We start from the raw sequence: 17859 nt of genomic DNA, 5'->3' as shown, positions 1-17859 counted from the left end.
CTTGTCTGCTTTACCCAACAATTCTGTGTGTCTTTGTTCAACTGGTTACCAATGCTCCATAATAAATGATGAAATGGTCAATAGAATAAGTGGTCCTGTTGCAACATTTGCAACAGTCCTTGTTTGTAAGTGGTCCTTGTTTGCAACTTGGTTGCAAAAGACTCAGTTGACTGTCTACCTCGTCAACAAAACAAAGTTAAAAAGATACTGTCCTCTTACAACTCTGACTGCAGCAGAACGGCTGGTATGGAGAACATTATTCCTATTAAGGTTGGTGCTAAAGTTATGTTGCTTAGAAACATTGACGTCACTGTGGGGCTAGTTAACTCCGCCATTGGAACAGTAACGGGGTTGAGGTTTAATACAGACAATTCTGATGACGTAGACTCAGTGACAATTAACTTTGATTGTGGCATTACCCATCACCTACAGCGAGTAAACGTCAAGTTTCAAGTTATGGATAACGCATTTGTGTATCGAGAGCAATTCCCGATATCGATGTCCTACGCGGTTACAATTCACAAATGCCAGGGCCTCAGCTTAAATAGCGTAATAATTGATATTGGGGAGTCCATATTTACATGTGGCCAATCATATGTTGCCTTGTCACGAGTGACTTCATTAGAAGGGCTTCATCTTATTAACTTTAACCCAAGAGATGTGAAGCCTCAGAAATCCGCCATTCTCGAATACAACAGACTAAGGCAGAAGTACAGGTCTGACCTTCCACTTTACAACACAAGTTGTGACTCCTCTTCGGCTCCTTATGTGAGAGACAGGAAGTGGTGCCAGACCAAAAATGTCGAAAAAGTGCAGGATGAGAGTACAAAACCGGTACCCTCTGCAAAGACTACCGGAAGATCGAGAGTTCAGTCAACTTTAGCATTAAAATTTATTTTTTTTTTTCAGAGAAAAGAGTATTTTTATTTGAACGGTTAATTTTCTACAAAAATAAATAAAATCTAACAAAAAACCACTAAGTGGTAACACTTTCCCCGCCAAGTCAGCAATCCAAAAAAGATAATAAATCATTACTTTTTCCGCCAAGAAAAACAATGTAATGTATGTAAGTTTGGCAACTTGGCGGCAGACTTTTGCTTGGTTTTTTTTCATTTAAGTTACGTTCGTGGATAATTTCACAAATCAACTTCTCTAATTAATTAGTCCAACTAAGTATAATAATTTCGAGGTAATCAGTAAATATAAAACCATCACTATTATGATTTTATGAAATGTGGCACAAATAAGGTCAAGTTTTGTAAAATAAGCTCTCACCTAGCAATGTACTAATGGGAGAGATACTTGCTCAATGAAACTAGTTTTATGGTATTTTTAAAGTGATCGAGCAAAAGTCTGCCGGCAAGTTGCCAAACTTACATACATTACATTGTTTTTCTTGGCGGAAAAAGTAATGATTTATTATCTTTTTTGGATTGCTGACTTGGCGGGGAAAGTGTTACCACTTAGTGGTTTTTTGTTAGATCTTTTTTATATTATGACAAAGTTTGGTTGGTTAGGTTAGGTTATGACAGTTTAATTTTATAATAAAAAATTATAGAATTGATTTTATAGTTTTTCTTTAATCGACACGAGGGGCTCTCCCACAATCCCCCACTTCTTCGTAGAAGAGGTTCTCATCAGTTTGTGACCAGCCCCTTGAGACCCTAGTAAATTCAATTTGCATAAAATTGGCATGACAACTTATAAACAATAACAGCAGTATCAGCAACACCTCTTAATTTCTAACCTAACCTAACCTTTATAAGCGGTGGGAGTAGCTATGATATTTTATGGTGAAAATCTCAAAAGTTGTAATAACTTTTAAACCATAGTCGTTACAGCAATGGGAGTGGTACGATTTTGTTTAGAATCGCAAGGACCATAACATACTAAATTTTTATAAAAATTGGTCCAGTTGTTTAAAAATTCACTTTCTGTTATTTCATGGGAAAATCACATAAATTACAAAAACTTTTGAACCTTGATTTTTACGGCAATGGGGGTTTAGTTGGAGTTAAAACTAAACATAACATAGGTACATACTAAATTTAATCAAAATCGTTGAGGCCAATCGTCGTAGGAAACAGAAGAATCAGGTCATTTTGTAAATAGATTTGGTTCTGCTATGTTAGTTAAAAGATCTGTGACAAAACGTAGATTAGAGTTAAAAAATTTAACGGTTTTTACAATTAATGTCTGCTATTGAATTTCCTAACAGAATTCCCTCTAAAAATCCAAATTTCTAGGTAAGTATGCATGTGTTTGTGGGCTCAGTTGGGAACACTTGATTAATCTGTGTTGGAATATTGAGTAATTTTTATGTTAAAGTGTTATATTTATCCGTCAGTTTCCTTTGCCAGGGTTTCAGTGGTGTTTCTATGTTTGCCTTTTTTATATTTAGGTATTTTAGAACAGAGGTAAGGTATTTCTTTTGAAATTAATAGATTTTTTCTGCTATTTTAGGTTTCCAGAGATGTTTTGTGTAAATATTTTCTCCTGTCTTTTATTATAAAGATTACTATCTTTATGGAAAAGCTTGATGTGACTTGTCTTCAATTTTACTTTGGTTTTAAAATAAAACTTCCAAGTTCAACCGAAAAACATATTATGTAATATAAAATTATTTTGAGATGGCTGTGATACTTTCATTGACTTTGTCATTCTTAATTTTATCTTGTTTTATATTTGTACTGTGGTGGATTGTGAAATAAAATTTCTACAGAAACAACTCCTATTTTTGTTTTAATCTCCAGTGTGGAATATAGAGAGCCATGTGGAAAGTAATTTTTTCAATACTTCAAAATTAAACTGCCACCAAAATCAATTCTTTTCATTTTTCAAGGTAAGCTATTTTTCTGTATTTCTATATATACTAGGTGATATGCACTAAACGAAATGGACAGTAGGTGTAAATCGGAAAGTTGTCCATCTTAACAAAACGCTTAAAATTATATGCTATTTGACATACGTTGCATTTTGACTTTTTTTTATTTACGGGGGCTCCAACATTACGAAAAAATAAAATTTTTGTAAAAGATTATCATTTTGAATGTTTTTACATGTGACACGTCAGATTACAAATTTTCAATTAGAATGGAAAAATGTTAAGCAGTTTTGAAAATACAGTGTATTACATCAATACACAAAAAATTCACAAAATGGCCGCTTTTTAAAACAAATTGAGTTCTGTTTTCACCAAAATATTGCTACCTTTCTAAAAAATGTACAATGTGATATAGGTTGACACAAGAAAATTTTGAGATTCGAGCTTGTGACCTTCATTTTCTGAACACCCTTTGCTTGGATCATGTCCTAAGTATTTTAAATGGATTCTTCGTATGTGAATCTAGGTGAAAATGTACTGTCTATTTTTTACTTTCTAATTCTATACAGCTCATGTATTGTCCAATATTAATTATGCTATGTGCAATATGAGGAGACTGGTTTGGCATGTGAGCAAACTGTTTATAAAGACACGCTAACTTATGATCACATCCATGCAATAATAATGCAAAATTCAGGGTTCAGAATGTACCTATGTGGTGGATAATGATGTCACAAAATTAAAAAAAGACATTTTTTATCTTTGAAGTAGTTTATTAACTTAAAAAAAATTAGACTGCAAATTTACAAATACGAGAAAACAAAATAACCTTACTTATATGAAATACTGTCACCTAGTTCAAACATGACTGAATAATTTAAGGTTTCGAAAATATTTTCTCTAGGCAACTACCGTTTCTTGGTTTAAAGGGACAGCAGGATAGAGCATAGGCTTGAAAGTATCACAGTTTCGGTTAAAGCTGAGCTGTAGTGAAGTTTCTAGACCTTGAATCAAATTTGAGTTTTTCCCGTAGAACTGCTCGAGCTCTTCTTTCCGTTTGAGTGCAGGCTTCTTTGGTGAAGCTTCGACCTTCTTCTCACCTGTTAGGTGATAACATTTGTATATTACAATTAAATACAAACATTAATTTATCAAGTAGAACTATAAAAACTCTACAAAAATAAGTTAAAAAATTAAGACGTTTAATTAAAAAGTAAAGTCAAATTATACCATGAGACTAACCAACACAAGTAGACTTCTCATCCCATTGTACATTTTGAGTCAAATTTGTGTGTAACAAATTTAAAACCATAATTAAGAAAATCGGTTGGGTGGAAGAGTCAAATTTACTCGGAAAAGAAAAACCAATATTTTTTTAAAATATAGATGATTGTCTGTGATTAACTATGTTAATCCAACACGGAATGTACCCTATGGCCAAAGATTTTAATTTTTTGAGGTTGTTCCTCCTGTGGTATCCATATTTAAAATTTCAGGAATACAATTTTTACCTATCTATAAATAAATATTTTAAAAATGTCCTACCTTCTTTCGCACGAGAATCAGCTGTAGTATTTTTCTTCTCTATTTTTTCTTTTTCTGTAAAAATATCATTTTAAACATTATTATTTAAAAATTAGATTTTCATAATCTTTAAAAATATTCAATATTTTTCATCACACTATGATGTTTTTAGCTGTTTTACATACGTTAATTGGTGGCTGAAAGTTACGTATTGCTGGCATTGCCAGCTGTCATTGTTATTTGGGGACCGAGCAGGTTTTTACATTCCTAGGGCCGCAAAATTAGTGATGTGCGTATCGATACACCTATAGCCAATATCGTATTGTTTATTTATTAATATAATACTTATTTTTAAGGTAAGAAATTTGTCTTCCCATCTTCCTCCCCTCAAAAGTAGTAGTGGAAATTTGATATTTTACCCTAGCATCTTCAAAAACACTGATAAACATGTATTTTCAGCTAGCAAATAACCTCAAAACTAGGGCCACCATTAATGGAAGTGTGGACCCTCATTATCCATATTATACTATTTAATATGTAAGTGGCATACCCACCATCAAGTACTTATTGGTTCAATTAATTATCCCTGTGTAAAAACTAGGACAACAAAAACAAATTTTGTTCCAATTTGGTTTGCCGGAATTTGGAGGTTATGTAGGTATGTTTGATACAAATAAAAAGACACAGGAAGGAAATGGCTTTTCTGAGGTAAGATTACAAGCACTAACCCTCTTAACAAGCTTGTAAGTAACATAGTATTTGTCTATGCAGCATGTATGTTTGAGATATTTAAATTTGAAAAAATAATATAAATAAACAATACGATACGATATTTTATCCGATACAGATAAAAACCGATACATGAGGATACGATACGATACACGTATCGATACACCACGTTCCGATACGTATCGATAGGCAGTATCGATACATTGACCCGTATCGCACATCACTATGCAAAATCAGCTGCCCACTTACTTTCTTAAACATGGATGCATATTAAAAACAAAATCAGTATCCATAGCATTGCAATAGAATTGTTATTGTTACCGCTGCCTAGCAACTGTTTATTGATATTTTTGCTGATTCCTAAAATTATTTTTTCTCATAACCTTAAAGTTATAGTTGTGTTAACTATCAATGTGCATCATTATTGTGATGAATAGTGTAAATAGGGTAGTGTGGTGAAAAACAGCGTTCGTACCACGAACCGAAACGGTTTTGCAGCTCTCGATCATTTAAGTTCTCGACTTTGTCTCGAAAATACCTCATTTTCGGCCATAGGTACGAAATATACTATTAATAATTGTTTAATTTTTTAAATTTGCTTGTTATTATCTATGGATTTTGGTAGATAAGAGCAAATATATTACAATAATACAAAATTAAAAGAGATATATGTAATAAATTAAAAATCAAGCAATAGAAATTAAAAAGACTAAACCCTCTCGTTTTATGAACCGAAACAATAAAATGTACATCTTGAATATACATACCCAAAATGATATTGATTGCACACCTTATAGTGGAAAAAAATTTATTTTTACCAGAACTATTGTTTATTCATCATCAAACCAACTACAAAGTACAGTGACTCACTTTAGACTTTGGGTTAGTGACTCACTTTAGACTTTGGGTTACTCTTCTTACTTGATCTTTGCTTACCAAAACGTGTTTAGTTCATATTCAAGAAAGTCTAACCTATTGATCACTTTTTGAATACATACTTAAAGTAAGTTTGTGGCGGATACTTGTTTCTAAAAACTCCACCACGTCTTCCGTGAGATTGAACTCAATGTCAGAGTTCAGACCGAGATCAGATGTGGGCTGACTGCGTTTACCTTGTTGTCTGCTGTTTGAAGCTTTAGCTTTTGGTGATTTCAACCCAGGGATCTCTGGCACTTCCATTGTTGGTGTCTTCCCACGTTCCTAGAATTGTAAAAAATCTAAATTAAATTTACCTGAATGACGCAAAAAAATTACCAATTTTTAAAAAGGTTTGAGTAAGGTACCTTCTTTAAAAATGCTATTAGTGTGTATTCACTTAAAATGCTAGGATAATAAAATATCTTGTCACATATTAATCAAATTTGTATTGATTTGTATTTTCAGATTTGTTTTACATATACTAGGGCCAAACTGGTTTCTTCATATAAACTCAAAATACCCCTGCCACACCAAACCTGCAGACTGAGCAAATTTCAATGTGGCTTATTGGATTTTTACTGTAATATTTCTATAAACAAGACATATTTATTCCCAATTCAAATAACATAAGAATTTTAACGAGTAGCCTACCTATGTTTGCTATGGTTAAGGTAAAAAGGTTTTTTATACCTTATGTTATAAATGTAAGACTAACTTAATTCCCGTCAGAAATCAACAAAATACATATGGTAAGGTAAGCACAATAAGGTAGGCACTCAAAATACTACTCTTCAAAATTTATATTTTTTGTTGAGCTATGACGAGAATTAAGTAATTTATTCTTTAAGTATGGCCAACAGCTCAGGGGCTAGAAACAGAGATTTTAAATTCTTGTAGTAGGCCTATAGGTTGAAAAAAATCAATTTTCCAAATTTGATCAACATCCATAATCAAGGAAACTTCCTTGTTCACCATAAAAATAACATGGGAATATTTGTAGTTTTTTTTCTGTAACCTTTAATCTTACCCATTGATCCCCTACCTATCACAACTTCAAGATGGCTGTATTCGGCCCAAAAAACCCAATCAGTACTAAACTCGTCATGGTTACATAACTATTTTTGTAGGCCTAATAATAAATCATCATACTTATATTTCTCATATTTCAAACCTAAACATATTATCGAAATCATACCAAGATTACTCAAGTCCTGTTTGTTCACGACACACACGTAATTATATATACTAATTAGAACAAACAGTGTTTTTTCCATTTCGGACTTCAAAATGAAAAAGTAAATCGGTCCTAGGTATAGGTCTTAACTTAGGCTGCCTATGGTAATAGCTAGCCTACTTCCTTATAGGGAAGGAAATTTCAGGCCCCCAAGTGGTTTTTGACCTCAAAAAAGTAGGAAAAGTAGGACATTTTCAGCAAAAAGTAGGACTTTTTACTGAAAAGTAGGACTTAATTTTACATACAAATCGAACTTTTTTGCTGATACAATATATATTAAAAACCAAATAATACTAGCATACACAATAGTTTATCAAATAGAATAGTGTATATAAATATACAGGGTGTTTCCAAATTGTCTGGACATATTTTGTGGACTTGTTTCTGGGGCTAAGACAAACATAAAATTCCATATAAGTATGCATGGGTCTAAAATGCCTACATTTTTGTTGGTCAGTCTGTTTGTGACATTTAAAAATTATTTTATATCTTGGGCATATTTCAAGATAGAACTTTTAAAATGGTTATAAATGTGTATTTTAGAAGGTGAAAAGAGCTTGCAAAGTTTCGATCCAATATCTCAAGCCGTTTCAATATGGCAGCCATTTAAAATCTTTAATGCCAAATTTCATGAAAACCGTAAATATTTATAAAATGGTTTCCAGGATCAAAAAGATAGAGAATTCAAATCCAAATCAAATGAGACCTTGTTTGTAAAATCGGATGACAAACAACCATAAATAAGTTTTTTTTCAACATTCGGTTACACAGTTTAATAGCACTACCATACTGTATTCTTATTTGTTATTTTTCAGAGCAGTATGGGTAGTCCTATTAAATTGCGTAAACAAATTTAGAAAAAACTGATTTGGTTGTTTGTCATCAGATTTTAAAAAACAAGGTCTCATTTGATTTGTATTTGAATTCTCTATCTTTTTGATCCAGGAAACTATATTCTAAATATTTACGGTTTCAAATTAGATTTTGGCATTAAATATTTTAAATGGCTGCCATATTGAAACGGCTTCAGATATTGGATCGAAACTTTGCAAGCTCTTATCACCTTCTAAAATACACATTTATATCCATTTTAAAAGTTCTATCTTGAAAAATGCCCAAGATATAAAATAATTCTTAAAAATCACAAACAGACCGACAAATTAAAATCCAGGCATTTTAGACCCATACTTATATGGAATTTTATGTTTGTCTTAAGCTGGGTTTTCCTAGGCGCGGAAGCGGAGAGCGGAGAGAGGAACGCGGAGAGCGGAAAAGAAATTAACATGGTGTTCCGCTCCGCTTCTGGGAAAACAGAAACATTAAATTACCAAAGACAAGTGGAGTCCGCTCTCCGCGTTCCTCTCTCCGCTCTCCGCTTCCGCGCCTAGGAAAACCCGGCTTTAGCCCAAGAAAGAAGTCCACAAAATATGTCCAGACAATTTGGAAACATAACTAAAATAATTCTATATATAAATTTTAAAATTAATATCAATAATTAATTATTTTTATTTAAAAAATCTTCAACTAAAAGGCTGGATAAAGTTTTAGCTGAGATTGTACACCAAATATTCAGAAGTAACGCACAAGAGAAATTAAAATGTTAAGGTGTCATTATCTACAGTCATCACGAAAAAATATTTAGGACAAGCAGCATTAAATAAAGGATAAAAATAAATATGTTTCCTTAATGTTACCAACCAGCCCTAATTTGTGTTTAAAATGGTGCTGTAAATAAGAAATTTGTTCTTTTTTTTATATTATTTAATATTTCAGAACTAAAATTAATATAAAAGTAAAATGAATTTTTTTGGGTGGAAAACAGAAGCATGAATAGTTATTTAAGTAGGCCTATAAAGTACGGAACTATCTATATAAATAAAATTAGAGTTTTGTCTGTACATTGCTCAGAATCATACAATTGTAGGTTATTTTTACGTTTTATACATTAAAGAAGCCGAAACAAGTCTCATCTAAATTTCTGTCTGTCTGTCTGTCTGTCTGTCTGTCTGACACACTCAAGATGGCATTTTACGCAATCTTCTCCAGGAAAACGAGAGTACCTATCAAGACCCAAGTCATTTTAATGTATTCACTGGATTGGCGAGAGTGTCTTTAGCCATTAAAATATGGTCTCACTACTTTGTAATTAAAATTACGGCCGTTCAAAAATGCAGTTTTGTGCGATTTTTGTCAAGTTTTCTTCCAATTTGTATCACATAATCATCTACGAAACAACGAACAGCTGTTCGGATCAAGATTATTTTTTCTAGCTGTCACTGAAATGTTTACAAATGTTGTTTACAAACACCACAACCATTTCCGATCACGTTTTGAAGGCAAATCCCATCCAAGTGAGATTAAAAACGTTTTTATTACATAAAGGATTTAATTAATCGCAAGTGGAATAATATAGTGTAACCGTAAATTAAATAACTAGGCATCATCCAGGTCAGGAACCAGAAATATGTGTATACAATTGTTTCGGAGTTTTGATAACCAGAAAGAAGACATTGAATCAAGATTGAATCAGTGTTGTATACGGCTGGGAAACTTAAATTTACTAATGACCGTCGCCAATAGCTTAGAAACAATGTTCCACTCATTGACGGCTCTTCAATGGCGGTTGTGTAAAGTGTAAAGCAAAAAATTACAACTGCAGTGGGTGATTGTAACAGAGGTTTACGGATGATGCTGAACTCGATTTTCCAATGTGTCACTTTCTGTTCCTACCATTGACTATATAAAGTCAATAGTTCCTACTCACCGTGCGATGCAATCGCTGGACCATACAGCCAATAGGCCCATAGCCCTTCTCTTGGGTACGTGTGGTACGTATGCTTACCTAATTATTTATAACAACCCTTTCGACAACGATCCTTTATATCGGTACTTTTCCATAGAATACACGGCCTACCTAGGTACTTGAGAAATAAAATTATAAACGTCCAAAAACCCAAGGTTGTGTGATTTTTGTCACATTTCCTTATAATGTTAATATATATATACCAGCAACCATTAGAGAATACGTAATCTATTAAATAACGGAAAGTTATGTTGTATAAGGTTTTTTTTCAAACTGACACCGATAAGTTTACATTAAGAGTTGTGTACAAATAAAGCAATTAATGGGAAATAACTTTGATTGCTGATAACTTTTACGAGAAAATCCAAAACCAAGAGATCAATAACCTTGATTAACGCATATAATTGGTCGGCTGTACTACAGTTCTTAACTGTAAACGTTGGTTTTTGGTACGGTACTGGTTCTTTTCCTTTTAACCTTTAGTAGCAGCAAGAATCATTTTTACGTACCAACACATCACAGTAATTTACAAATTAGTTATCGTTGGTGTTGCACCTTATTTATTACAGGCGTAGGCCTATTCAATTTAATTGATGTCTTAACTGTATAATTTTTGCTTTTTCTGTCTGGATTCCAAAATGTTATGCTAAGAAAACTACTGTATAACGCATTTTAGTAAAACATTTATTCAGCAAACCATCATGAATTGTTCAAACGCTTTGAACGTTGTTTATGTATCAATAGTTCGTGGCCTATTTTGGTAATTTTTATTACAAATTACCAATCTAAATCGTCTATAGTAGGCCTACTGTACTTCATTTCATATAGCAAACCGATTCAGATAGCATTTCGACAGAATTTCGAGTCATCTCCGGTCCAAGCAAATATAAATTGTTATGATCAAATTTTATGGCATTAACAAAGATTTCAAAAGTACTAATTTTATATGTACCTTTTTATGCTTAAAGCGTAGCAGATTCCCTAATTAAGTTCGGTATTTTTGTGTGTATGTATGATGGTAACGCATTAATGTCCTTGTTTCTCAATGTTTCACGGAAAGGACAAGAGCGCCTTGATAATGAAAATGTCAACCCGAATAAAGTGTTAAATTAAGAGGTTGAGGTAGTACCTTAAATACTTTTAACCATTATGTTATAGTCCTTTAAATTCTGAACAAAATTGTACAAATCCCATTTCCGTATATTTACTCTCACCGCTTACACATGATAAAGGTTGTTGACAAACTTATGGGAGAAAGTATGTGTCAGAATGCTGATACCGTTTATTTAGTTTAATCATTGGATATAACATATGGACCAACAAGATCCGGGTGACATTTAATTGCGAAGCATTAGTTTTGGCTTGAAACTGTCAGATACTGTATTTGCGAAGGAATAGTTTTGCCAGCATATCTGAAAGTATGCAAACCAACTGCTGTGCTTTATATAAGAAGGTTTTAACTGACTATGATAAGATCCCCGTGCGTAGAACGGGCACACAGCTAGTATATAATATAAAATTCTAAAAATATGTTCCAAAAGTATTTTGAATTAGTTAGATTAGAGCTATCTTAAAAGTAGTAGGAATGTTTGAATTGTAATGAGTAAAAACTATTTGAGCCAGTGAGACTTGGACATTTAAACTTGAACTTAAGCCTTAATTTATTTTGAATACAGTTATGTCAAAAATCATGTTTAGGCTAATCAGGGAAACAGTGGACCGATAAGTGCTAAGTTAACTACTTTTGAACTAGTATCCCAGGGCTCCCCAGGAGCATTGATTTCCCCTCAGTTTACTTCATTGGGGAATCTAAAAGACATGTCAGAATAGTAAGCACTGATAATAATCACAATTTTTATTTACTATCACAATAGTATTGCCATGTCTTTGAAAAAAAAAATGTATTCACCCAATAACAATGTTGATAAGATTAACTATACAGATACTACCAGTACTGGAACTTATAAATTAAAATTTAAAATCATTTAACAGATTGTTTTATAAAAAATATATCTCAGTCAGTCATACTTTTTAGGAAAAAACTTCTCATTGGGAAATATTGATAAGTAAACATTAATAATAAGTGTAATAAAATATCGCAAAATCGACATAATTTTTATAAAAAAGTAGGAAAGTAGGACAAATGTGTAAAAAGTAGGACTTTTCCTACTTTCCTACTAAAAAGTAGGAAAAGTAGGACGACTTGGAGGCCTGAAATTTATGTCGGTATTTATCAGTAAAAAGGATAACTAGGAGCAACTGAGGAGGATGCAGAGGATAGAGCAAGATGGAGAGGCTTTGTTGGTGCGGCCAAATATCTTCTTAGATATGCATGGCCCTGGGAGTAAGAGTAAGAGTATTTATCAGTAAAAAGAGTAAAGATCACACCACTCATCTCCACTCCATTCATACATGGCTTAAAATAGGTGCCTACCTTTGTATAGTCGCCATTTTAGTTCAAAGTATTTGCGAATTGAGTGAAATTTTCATGTAGACCTTATTACCAATAGCTTTCACACATTATTGAATTGAAAAGAAACTATTTGTAATTACAAAATTAGGTTCTTAGGAGATACCTAAATTAGGTAAGGAGATGCCTACCTATAAAGTGAATGCCAAATAATTTGACAAGACCTAAGTACATTGGTAGAAATAAAAACATTGTGTTGATTAGTTGATTTAATTTAAACATTCTTAGAAAATGAGCGTACAATAACCTAAATTTGACTGATTAACTTTTATTCAAAATATCTGATATTTTTAACATCCAGAATTGGCCCTTAAACTTGCTTGATCAATCAAAAAATTTTTAAATTTTATTCAGGGGAGCGAGCTGGTCTAGTGGTTATAGCGTGGGGCCTGAGGTCCCGGGTTCAAATCCCGCCAAATCACCAATGGATTTTATCTAGCCTAAGTGATAATGCCGCAACCCCTAGGTCTAGCCTGAATGTGAACAAGAATCCCAGGCTCGTGCCTAGCGCTCTAGGAAAATATCAATTTTTATCTAAGAACAAAAGGAGAAACACTCATTATACTGGTATCCTAAGTTCTAATAGATTAAACCAATTAGATAGAACAAACCATTAGGACCTTAGAAAAATCATACTTACAGCAGCAAACACTATGTTTTCTTTGATGAGTTGATTTATCTGATCAAACAGCATCTGATTTTCAAATTCCAAAGCAGTACATCGAGACTGGTAATAGGCTAACTTGTGTTTGTCCTGCCAGTCCCTACAACCTCGAACATAGTTTTCCCATTCCCAAGAGGGTGCAACATGTTCAGGTTCAACAAACTCTGGCATATCTCTCATATCAAAATACGGTTGAGGGTTGGCTCTTTGGAACGAGTTACTTCTCTCTCTGCCTCTCTTTCGCCCGTCATTTAGAGGCGGGAGATTTCTTGGTGAAGGATTTCTTGGTGGAGGAGGTGGCGGCAGAGGCCTTATAGGCTCTTGAAATAGTGGAGTGTCTATTGAAACGTTTCTTGGAGTTATCCTTCTGCTTTCACCAACTTGACTGTTCTTTCCACGTCTTCCTCTTCTCCAGTTGGTTTTCTTGCGCTTTGCTCCATTCATTTCTTCGCTGAAACTGTTTGAGGTACGTCTAGAATCACTTTGATAATCTCCGTAGTCATAGTAGGTTTCTGAACGCTCGTAGTAAGCCATTAGTTCGGGTTCTGTAACATGATCAAGAAATAAAAAAGATAGCCTAGTTTGTTTACAATGATTAGGATTATTGAGGGTTACCGGTAACTTATATACCGGTAATGCCAAATAATCCAGGGTGACACCTAAGGTTGTCAGAATTTGATGGTCATCAATTGGTTCAAACTAGAACCATAAGAAACCATGCCAAATTTGTTCCTAGTATGATATTGTGAATATTTTTGACAAACTAAGTTACTTACTGTAATTTAACTTAGGGCCTAGGTGAGTTAACCGACAAAGTGCTCATCGTCGCAATTGCGACGATATTCATTGACGTGTAACTTATAGTGTTAAAGTCGAGATCAAGATGACCATGTAACAGTTCATAAAGTAGTTAGCCTATATCTCTGTTTTGAAGTTGACAGAAGTAGGTTAACTAACTTATTTTATTTATAGAAGAGGAAAGAACGTTCTATCTGAATATTATTACTTTAGCGGTTGTTGGAAAAAATAAAATGCTGGCAGACCTGTTTTTCAGCAGATGTTTAATTGGACACCTGTTCTTCTGTGTTGGGAGTGGTTAACTTATGTTGTCGTAACTTAGGCCCTAACTTAATCTTTAACTTACAAACTGTTGTAGAAACCTATTACTTACGTGTTATATATTAGTGGAAAGAAGATAAAATTTGGAACATTTTGGCTACGGGTACCTCAGAATGTTGATTTCATCACACCCTTTGGGTATAACTTGTGAGTTGCTCTAGGATAAAAAAAAACTTTAAAGAAATGAAAAAAAGAAAATGATGTTCGCCCTAATTCAGTTAGTGGTGTTGGAAATGAAAACAGTCAGTAACTTATGATCATTTTGTTATTATTTCCATGTAGGCCTTGAACACAATTTCCTAAACAATTTGACATGCTTAACTTAGGGCCTACCTATATATGGTATTTTATGAGTTAAAAAGACAATTTTTGTATCCATTTTTCAAAATGTCTGCGCAAACCCCAAAAATGGTTCTAAGCGCTAAAGAGGATTTGCATTAGGCTTAGCACTAGGAGGATTAAAACTTATATAACTTAAGTTAAAAACAAGTTAAATTAGCCTGACATTTTTGTGAACGCAGAGGATATGTGTAAGGTAACCAAACGTGGATTAGACGTCCGGCACCATTAACAAAACGATACGATGTAGGCCTAGAGCCATTGGTGATCGTGGTGTAGTGGATAGAGTAACTTACTGGGCTGAGGTAGCCCACTAATGGTATCTAAGTTAAATTATATCGAATCTCATCAGTGAGACTAACTTTTTGTCAAAGATTTTGCTTACAATGCAATTTCTTAACTGTAGGCCTACATCTTTTGTTAATGCTGCATATAATTTGATGTTTTTGGTGATAAATATTTTGTTACCTAATTTACATCAAGGTTCTGCCTAGCCACTAGCCTATCTAGGAATAAAACGCAAAAATAAATAACACCGATTTAACTACCTAGGCCTAACCACATCACATCTTGAGTTAAGTTAACTTAACTTGATGTCATAAGTTGCTTCAATGGTGGTAGACCTCGGGGAACATTTTAATTTACTCCTGAGTACAAAACTCTCTGAAATAAACTAGGCCTAGTTTTATAGAAGTTGTAATTTAAAATAAATAACAGACCAGCACTTAGTTAGGCCTAACAAACAAATAACACAACACAACCGGCATTAGCAAGTTTTACATCCTCGCTGTTGAGAAGAAAATTAGTGCGGTTTCTACAGATAATGCTCTGAAAGTAAAGATCTGTTATATATTTTTACTGCACCAAATAGAAACAGCAAAAAGAAATTCCATATATTACAAACATTAAAATATTAAGAATATACTTATGTGTTACTAACCTTAAATACCTAAATTCTTGACTTGAACTTTCCGGAACGACAGCCAGCCAGCATTAACAGCTAACAGCAACAAGAACGAACAAGGACCAGACGACCGGACCAGACCAGAGAGAGACCAAGGAGGAAGGAGACAGGACAACAGGAGGAGCCGCAGCCGATAGATATAGAAAGAAGAAGGCCGGGACGAAGGGGATAGCGCTGGGTTCACAACGATATGGTAGGCATTCGGATAAGAATCGACCTTGTTTTCTACCGGATGACAGACATCGACTCTTTAGTATCGGATCCGGCTATCTCATGGTGGAAGATCGAAGTACAAGTAAATTATTGCCAATGCGCTGGTGCCTTCTGCTGCTGCTTCTAACTCCTCTCCTATGCCTGTCGTCACAAACGTCATAATGTGCCCTTTACGGGAAGACCATAATTTAATTCATAATATTACAGTGAATGCAAATAAATAAATAAGTACATCATAATATCTGAACCTGGTAACTTATAACATTTGCCAATGAAAATGTTTAATCCTAACATTAAGTTACAGTAATTAAGTAGCCTACCACGGCTGATAACCAGCATGATGAATATAAGAACTTGAATAGAAGAACATCACGGAGGAATTTAAAAAATATTCCAGTAAACCTACGCAATTTCGGCGTCCTAACTTGTCTAATTCAATAACAAATTGAGCTGTCTTGGGAATACACATTTCTCAAAAAGCCCGTTTCTAGGGCTCAGATATTGCAAGGAAAGAAATATTTGAATTCTCAAACTGACTAAACTGAGCAGAGGGCATATTTCATGAGTTGAGTACAGTACTGGGTTGTTGTATTTAGTCAAAGGTAGGCCCTGCTGGCTATTAAAACAAGCAAGCTTAAGTTTAATCCTCATACATATAAGTTATAAAACAGCCATCAGTATAGGCCTAGGCAATGTTCGGCCCAAATTTTGACAAACTGTTCAGGATTGAAAATGTGACCTCAAGATAAGTAGCGAGTTAATTTAATTTACCACTTAGCCTACTGTAAATTGAAGATTCTATTAAATTCAATAAGTTACAAAGTTAATCATCAAGCTACCTTTTAACCCAAAAAATAATAATAATAAATAAAACGGAACAAAGTTGAAATAAATTAAATAACTAAATACTAAATTAAAAATAATAAAAGAAATATTATCCTATTCGAAGGCTAGTGCTAGTTCTTAGTTTTTGTTGTCTCTCTGTCTGTCTTCTCTTTCTCTTTGTGTGTCGAGTCGAGTCGGCTCGGCTGCTCGGCTCTAGCCACGGCCGCCTTTAACTACAGGCCGCGGCCTGGTAGAATTGGCAACATCGCAAGTGGTGTTGTTCAGTGACAGATGTCCCATAAGATAACATGGCAGACAGGTGACATCAGTTCATTAATTCGCACATTATTGATTTCATTTTTAATTTATGAACATAAATTTATTAAAATATCAACATACAGAATTGAAAATTGAAACAATATGAATTAAAATCTATATCTGTACATTTTTAAGCGGAGTCAATATTGTCATAGTTAGTAATCAATCTTTCGTAAATACAAAAATACCATTAGTTGCTTCCAAAAAAAATCAGCTGTTACAACACCACTTGCGACGTTGCCAGTTCGAAGGCCGCGGCCTGGAGTTAAAGGCGGCCGTGCTCTAGCGCTCTAGGAGGCAATCGATTTACGATGTTCGATAGTAGTTCATTTCATACTACGACGATCGATACTTATCCGAATGCCTACCATATCGTTGTGAACCCAGCGCTTGCGCTATCCGGACGAAGGAGGGAAGGAGCACAAAGCGATCGGTGTGGGCAGATTTTCCCATCCTTGTTAGTCAGTCGTGACGTCATCGTTGATGCGATGCAGTTATCGTACTGGTATCGCATAGCTCCACAAGTCAATAGTCGATATCGAATACCCCTAATTTACTTTACTTGAGAATCGCTGAAACGAAACGCTTCCATCTTCTTTCTCGAATCTTGCTTGGTTAGGTTCAGGACTCTAGATTCTCGTTCTTTGGTTCTTTCTTTGTTTTTGTTTGGTTGGATTGCATGTAATGTCGACAAGCGTAACGAAAGAAAAGTTGTTAATCGTGTTTTCAGATATAACTCACTAGTTTAATTTTTAATTTATACCCGTACTTAACTTACGAGAAGTTGTTTTCTGGATAGGCCTAGGCCTAGTTTAACTTAAATTATACATTTTTATATTTATATGACTTAAGTATTAACTTAGGCCTAGGCCTATTAGAGGATTTTAAATGGAGGCAACAGAAGATAATAATGAT

At 33.9% G+C, this 17859-nt stretch overlaps 1 protein-coding gene across 1 annotated transcript; it reads right to left on the bottom strand.

Moving 5' to 3' along the window:
• Nucleotides 1–3582: 3582 nt before the first annotated feature.
• LOC128986655 (gem-associated protein 8-like) lies at nucleotides 3583–15674 on the bottom strand. Its single transcript, XM_054407129.1, has 5 exons — nucleotides 15574–15674; nucleotides 13143–13711; nucleotides 6076–6277; nucleotides 4370–4423; nucleotides 3583–3924 (listed from the first exon to the last, which is right to left on the bottom strand). The coding sequence occupies exons 2-5, from the start codon at nucleotides 13698–13700 to the stop codon at nucleotides 3725–3727; spliced, it is 1014 nt and encodes a 337-aa protein (XP_054263104.1). The 5' UTR covers nucleotides 13701–13711; nucleotides 15574–15674; the 3' UTR covers nucleotides 3583–3724.
• Nucleotides 15675–17859: the final 2185 nt, after the last annotated feature.

Source organism: Macrosteles quadrilineatus, unplaced genomic scaffold (assembly GCF_028750875.1).
Source record: "Macrosteles quadrilineatus isolate MER2022 unplaced genomic scaffold, UCM_ALF_1.0 Scaffold_2__2_contigs__length_208266976, whole genome shotgun sequence".
NCBI classification, from domain to species: domain Eukaryota; kingdom Metazoa; phylum Arthropoda; class Insecta; order Hemiptera; family Cicadellidae; genus Macrosteles; species Macrosteles quadrilineatus.
The sequence above is the reverse complement of the archived record's forward strand: the minus strand, read 5'-3'. Positions and strand labels throughout refer to the sequence as shown.

Bases quoted from the DNA above. Each gene is read 5' to 3' on its own strand.
- LOC128986655 (XM_054407129.1), bottom strand. From the start codon at position 13,700: ATGGCTTACTACGAGCGTTCAGAAACCTACTATGACTACGGAGATTAT. The intron at 6,278-13,142 runs GTAAGTATGATT...TTACAATTCTAG, and splicing joins AAAACATAGTGTTTGCTGCT to GAACGTGGGAAGACACCAAC. The intron at 3,925-4,369 runs GTAGGACATTTT...ATCACCTAACAG, and splicing joins TGATTCTCGTGCGAAAGAAG to GTGAGAAGAAGGTCGAAGCT.